Source organism: Fukomys damarensis, unplaced genomic scaffold (assembly GCF_012274545.1).
Source record: "Fukomys damarensis isolate Sample0158 unplaced genomic scaffold, DMR_v1.0_HiC HiC_scaffold_33, whole genome shotgun sequence".
In the NCBI taxonomy this organism is placed as follows: domain Eukaryota; kingdom Metazoa; phylum Chordata; class Mammalia; order Rodentia; family Bathyergidae; genus Fukomys; species Fukomys damarensis.
Window position 1 is genome coordinate 52,970,609 of NW_022900945.1, and position 5,900 is coordinate 52,976,508.

Below are 5,900 nucleotides of genomic sequence, written 5' to 3' on the forward strand. Positions count from 1 at the left end.
GGACTTGGTGGGGGCTGGGAGGTGGGGGAGGGGACCAGGAAGGCTTCCTGGTCCAGGAGGGAGGTGTGCAGAGGCAGCCCTGGGGGGCCATGCTGTCCCCCCTGTGTCCCTCCTCCAGTGCAGGCCCTCGGCATCTGGAGAGCCAAGACAGCTCTGGAGCAGAGGCTGTCCCAGGCCATCCGCAGTTGTCCCCGGCACCTAAGTCCTCCTGCACTGTCCTCCCTGACCCCGAAATGTTGCCCTTTGTTTGGTCTTCAGTGAGAATGGAGAAGTTCCCAGTTTCACTCTCCGTCTGCTGCTTGGTGAGAAGACTTGGATATCACTCCCACAGGTCGATTTCCTTAGCCAGGGTGGGGAGCATCGTAGAAACCGGCAAGGGAGGAGAAGGACACTTGGCATTTGGTTTCTGAAAATGTCTTGCTAGGTGGGACTTGGAGCACTGGAACCACACCTGGCCCTCCCTCCACCTGATAGCGGACAGTCCCACTTCCAGTGACCCGAAGAATGAAAACGGAAGACCTCTTTTCATCCTGAAGGCGAGGCGAGGGGTGCTCCCAGAAGAGGTCCAGGAGTGGGACCAGCCCTGCCTCTCACTAGCTGTGTGACCTTGGGCAAGCCCCTTCACGCCTCTGGGCCTCAACTTCCTCACCTACAAATCGAGGGGTGGACAGGCAGCCTCAGCTCTCAGATGTAGCATTAGGAAACCTTGCGTAGCGTTGACACAAAGAGGTGCGGGCCGGGCTGCCCGGACCCAGCCCCTTCTCGCCCTGGACGTGCTCTCTCCGTGCAGTCGAGCCAGTCAGTACACGGGGTGTACCTGAGGCCTTGGGTCCCCTCTAAGCTCTACTCAAACATCCTCCCTCCCGGGCCCCACCCCCGGGCCCTGCCAGCAGCTGGTGGGGGAGGGAAGGTCAGCGGGCACCACACAAATCCCCAGCCAGGCCACCGTGGCCGGGTTTATCTCTCACAGATCTGAGATTATCCCATCCAGGCACCAATCTCCTTAGGAGAGAGCTGAGTGAGTCTGTGTGTCTGGGAAGGCCTGGGGCCCCAGGCTCAGGGGTCTGCTCTCTCCTGGCCTCAGAGCCATCACCCGAATCCTCGGGAGATTCCCCCACAGGCCCCAGCCCACTCCACGAGGTGGAGGAAGAGCCACGGAAGCTATGCAGCGCCCTCACCTCTTCCCGACAGGCCCCTGGGGATTTGCTGTTCCGGACAGAGAGGGGGAACCTGGGAGCCAGAGAGAGGATGCGGTTCCCTCCCTACACAGGCTTCCAGGCACAAAAATAGCAGAGCAATAAATACCCAGTGATGTGGATGTGCACAAAATGCACACAAATGCAGACCACAGGGCGGTCGCCGTGACGGAAGTCTCCCCGGGTGCCCCCAGCACCCACTCCCAGCCTCCTCCTTCCTGGCCTGCCACTTCCTGTGGGAAGCCCGGCTTTGTTAGCTCAACTCCACACACCTGCCCCTTCCCCTGAGTCCAGCTGTGCTCTGTTTACCTGGCAACGGAGCCGAGCCACACCTCTGCTCTTTCCTAGCTACCACCCCGCCAGGCCCAGGCGATAAGCCCTCCCCAGGGCCTCCCAAAGAAGGGGCTATTTATGCCCCAGCCCAGGAACCCTGCACTGCTCCACCACCAGGATCACTTTGAAGGCCCATCACCAGCAGGAAAGAGGAGCTCACCCTTCCCGTGAAATCCGAGGCCCTGAACTCCTGGCTCCATTCTTGTTACCTGTGTCCCAGACCACACACAAGGGGGGCCGGAGCCCACCTTCCCAGCCCAGAGAAGGAATAGGCCCGACAGGTGTCCCTCAGTTCCCCACATCCTGGGGCCACACCCCGGCACAGGGGCAGGTCCAGGGACCTGTGGCAGAGCCATCCCTGGGAGGTCTCTGTGAAGAGAGGAGGAAGTGGGGTTCAGCAGTCACCGGCCCAGCCCCCACTCTTTCTCTGAGCAGCCGAAACATCCCCCTCGGGGAAGAGTACCTCCTAGACTGAGATGACAAAGATGAGGGGCCAAGCAAGAGGGCTTAAGTGCCCTTGTTTTCAAAGAACATGCACTGGGCTGGGGATGTAGCTCAGTGGCACCGCACCTGTCTTGCAAGCACAAGGTCCTGAGTTCGATCCCGGGTACTGCATGAATAGGGAGGCTGGGAGGTCCAGAGCAGGAAGAACTTCCCAGGGGAATCATGCAGCAGCAGCCCCTCCCCACACAGGACTGAGGGGAAGGCAGGTGACAGGAGAGAAGATGCAGGGGTACAGCAGGGCTTGGTCAAACATCTGCCATCCTTGGTTCTTTGGGTTTGGCCCCCAAACCTCTAATACAGGGCTCCTCCCAGGGTAACCCCTCATTTCTACTGGAAACTGTCAGGTCCCTGTGGACTCTGTCCCTTGGGGCAAGGGCCAGCGGTGAAACTCAGGGTCACCTGGGAGCCTGGGAGCTGGGCTAGACAATCATTAACTGGGACGCCTTTCTCCCTCACCCCACCCGGGCCTGCTGTCCTTAGGAGGGGCAGAAGCAGCCCTCCCCAGTCCAACGGGGCAGCTGAAGGGGACAGCAGGGTGAGGTCCCTGGCCAGATGCCCTGCCCTGGGGACTCATGTCCACCCCAGGGCATCTCTGTCTCATCCAAGTCCCCAGGCCGCCGTCCCTTTTGCACACTCTCTTTTCCTCTGACCCCCTGTGGTTTCTGCAGGGCCCCTGAAATGGGGAGGGACCAGGAAAAGGCAACCATCGGGATGCAAACTGCTGGGAAGAGGGAGTGAGGGAAAGTGACCAGGCGGCACCTGCCCGCGCCCGCACACGGCTGGCCTGTGGGCCCTCCTGCGCACGCGTGCACGCACACACACCAGCCAGGGGCCCCGGCCTGCTCACGCGCGTGCACGGGGCCTCCACCACGTGGGGGGGTAGCTGTTCCAGCCGAACAGGACAAGACTGGGACAACGCGAGGGCTCCTCCAGGAAGAGAGGAGCTCAGAAGGGTCTATCCCCACCCGGTCTGTTTTGTCTGTTTCCTGGGAAAGGTAGATGATCAGTCCCATTCCCTACTTCCCCTGAGGGCCCAGTCGAGTGTGTCTCCAGCACCCGGAGGACGCTGAGCGGGCGTGTGACCACCACGTGGGGTGGTAGCTGTTCCAGCCGAACAGGACAAGACTGGGACAACGCGAGGGCTCCTCCAGGAAGAGAGGAGCTCAGAAGGGTCTATCCCCACCCGGTCTGTTTTGTCTGTTTCCTGGGAAAGGTAGATGATCAGTCCCATTCCCTACTTCCCCTGAGGGCCCAGTCGAGTGTGTCTCCAGCACCCGGAGGACGCTGAGCGGGCGTGTGGAAGGCCGAGCTGAAGTGAGGTCCAGGAGGAGAGAGCAGGGACCCCACCCCACCCCACCCTGTCCTGTGCACTGGCCAGAGTGAGACTGTTTACTCCTGCTTCTCAGGGGCCAGGCCAGGCTTGGGCCCATCTGCAGGGCCGGCTGAGAGGAGACAAAGGGGTGTGGCCTGGCAGGAGGGAGGCCTCCCTGCGCTTCTTTGCTCCCCCACCCAGGCCTGCCCAGGGCCCTGCTGACCCTGTCCTCTTTCTGGGAGACCAGAGGGGAGCCGTCAGAACTCGGAAATCAGCACCTGGATGCCAAACCAGCAGCTCCAGCTGCCCTTCTCTCCCTGCCCCGGTCCCCAGCTGTCTCCCCAGAGCCACGGGGTGTCTGGGGTTCACCCTGCCTGCATGTGGTGTCCCAGGCTCAGTCCTCCCCGGCCCTGCCCTCCACAGCAGGTGGGGGAGGAGCTGCCCTGCTCAAAAGGTCACGTTTACTCCACTAATCGCTCTTCTCTGTCTCTCCAGGTTACAGTGGGGAAATGCACCGTGTACAGCAAGAGAAGCAGATGCTGGGAACAGAGGGACTTCCTGCTGCCCGGGAAGCTGGGGGATGCGTCCAGGGTCTTGGAAGGTGGAAGCCCCACTGTCTCTAAGGCCCTGCTCAGCCGCTCCCCCGAGCCCCCGGGGCCCAGGAAGGATGGGACTTACCCCTGGAAGCGTCTTCTGTTCGTGCAGGGCACTCTGGGCCTTCAGGGCTGAATCGCGGGCACAGTATGTCAGGAAGGCACATCCTGAGGAGGGCAAAGCCAGAGCCAGGGTCAGGGCTGAGTCCCCGGCCTCCCCTCCCTAAGGGGCTCCCCTTGAGACTGAACTTTTCCTTCCTGCCTGCTGGGGCGGGAGGGATCTTAGAGGGGAAGACACTGTGGAGACCTGGAATCTGAACACGGGCAGAAACAGCAAGGGGGCTCCAGGGCTGCTCAGAGATGGGCCTCGGTGCTGCCTGGCCTTGCCAGAGAAGTGCAGAGCGTGGTTTTGTCTTCCTCAGCTGGTCTCCTTTCCCCTTTCTCCTCCCTCCATCTTAGTCATCAGCACCCCTTTCCTCTATTTTACCTATTTCCTTGCATCCCCCCAACTCTACAGGAGGCAGGTACATGGTGGAGCACGAAAGCCAGGACAGGAAAACACAGCCGGAAGTGCCTTTTCCCTGGGCCCCGCAAGGCCAGGAGGGAAGATGGCCCAAAGATCCTCAGTGCTTTCCAGGTTCTGACCCCAGGGTCAGCCCTGCTTAGCTGCACCGCCCAGAGAGAGGCCTCAGGGGCCTCCTCCTTCTTAACTTTCTGACCCCTCCCCACTTCCCAGGTCACCACAGAGCTCTGCCTTTTCTGCCCAGCTCCCAGGGTCCCTTATCCCTGTCTTCAGTCCTGAGGCTGCCTGCCAGGGCCTCTCCGTGAGGTGCCTGCTCTGTGTCCTAACCTCCACCCTGACATTCTCTCTCTCTCTCTCTCACACACACACACACACACACACACACACACACACCCCTGCCCAGCTCCTTATCTCTCAAACCAGCTCTCTCTCCTCCATCCTGTTTTAAATTCACCCCGTGACCTCCATCTCTGGGGTCCACATCTCTGCATCCCTCCCGACAACTCTTCACCCCCAAAAGCCGCCCTGGGTCCTCCGTCCCGGAGTCTCCTCGTCACTCTAGCTGAGTTCTCTTCCAGCCCCTCCATCCACAGTCCCGAACCCCTGGCCTCTTCTCCTCCATAGCAGACCTTACCAGGCCACTCCGCCTCCCCGCCTGACTTTTCTCCTTCTCTCGCCTCCCAGCCACCCCCACTGCCACCTCTCCAGCCCGGCCTGACCCCTCACCCTTGTGCAGCCCGGTGTACTTGTCCTTGATGACAGTCAGCTCGAAGATCCGACCAAACTGCTCAAAGATGGGCTTCAGGTCCTTTTCCTCCAGATGCCTCGGGATCTGCCCCACAAATAGCTTGATGGCATCCGGCTCCTTCATTGGGGCGGCCCAGGAGGAGGGGCCGAGGGGAGCAGGGAGAGGCCCAGAGGCCAGGGGAGCTGCCCGACCACGAGGCAAGTGGAGGGGGCCGGGGGCCCGGCGGGGCCAGCTTTCCCTGTGGCCCCCGACCGCACTGCTGAGCCGGGAGCAGCTCTTCACACAAAGGAGGCCCCGGAGTCGAGGCTGGGGTCAGGGGTCTAGGCAGACGACGCCGAGCCGCCAGGGGGCATAGCCCAAGCCGGTGCGCTCCCTCCCGGAGGCCTGGCAGCGCTCCCAGGACGGGTCAGAGTGGCCAAGACCCGAGAGCTGGGCTGGCTTCGGGGCACCGGGGCCCGGGAGGCTGAGAGCCAGGTGGCAGTGAGAGGTGCAGGTGCGGGAGAGGCCTGAGGGAGGGGACGGGGAGAAGACAGGTCTGGGGCCTGAGGTCTGGCTGCCAGCAGCTTCAGAGAGGGGCCCCTCCTGATGTGGGGCCGGAGGAGCTCTCGTTGGCTTCCCCGGGAGGGCACCTCCCCTGTGGCTGATGCTTCTGCCGGGTCCGAAGATCCCTGATGCCAGATGCTTGATTGCT

The 5,900-nt window shown here is 62.0% G+C and overlaps 1 protein-coding gene and 1 long non-coding RNA gene across 4 annotated transcripts in view; one reads left to right on the forward strand and one right to left on the reverse strand.

Moving 5' to 3' along the window:
• LOC117284011 overlaps positions 1-503 on the forward strand; it is a 737-nt gene extending 234 nt beyond the window's left edge. Inside the window, exons 2-3 of the long non-coding RNA XR_004515085.1 lie at positions 259-331; positions 425-503. This is a non-coding gene — a long non-coding RNA (uncharacterized LOC117284011). The remainder of the gene's footprint in view (positions 1-258; positions 332-424) is intronic.
• The window catches only part of Celf3 (CUGBP Elav-like family member 3), a 13,761-nt gene extending 7,867 nt beyond the window's left edge, over positions 1-5,894 (reverse strand). For all 3 annotated transcript variants that reach the window (XR_778743.3, XM_010616519.3, XM_010616521.3), the window contains exons 1-2: positions 5,188-5,894; positions 4,024-4,106 (exon numbers count right to left, since the gene is read on the reverse strand). Coding sequence is in view for 2 of the 3 variants with exons in the window: in XM_010616519.3 (XP_010614821.1) it covers positions 4,024-4,106; positions 5,188-5,332 (228 nt within the window). In the remaining variant the exon portion in view is untranslated. The remainder of the gene's footprint in view (positions 1-4,023; positions 4,107-5,187) is intronic.
• Between the last annotated feature and the right edge of the window lie 6 nt (positions 5,895-5,900).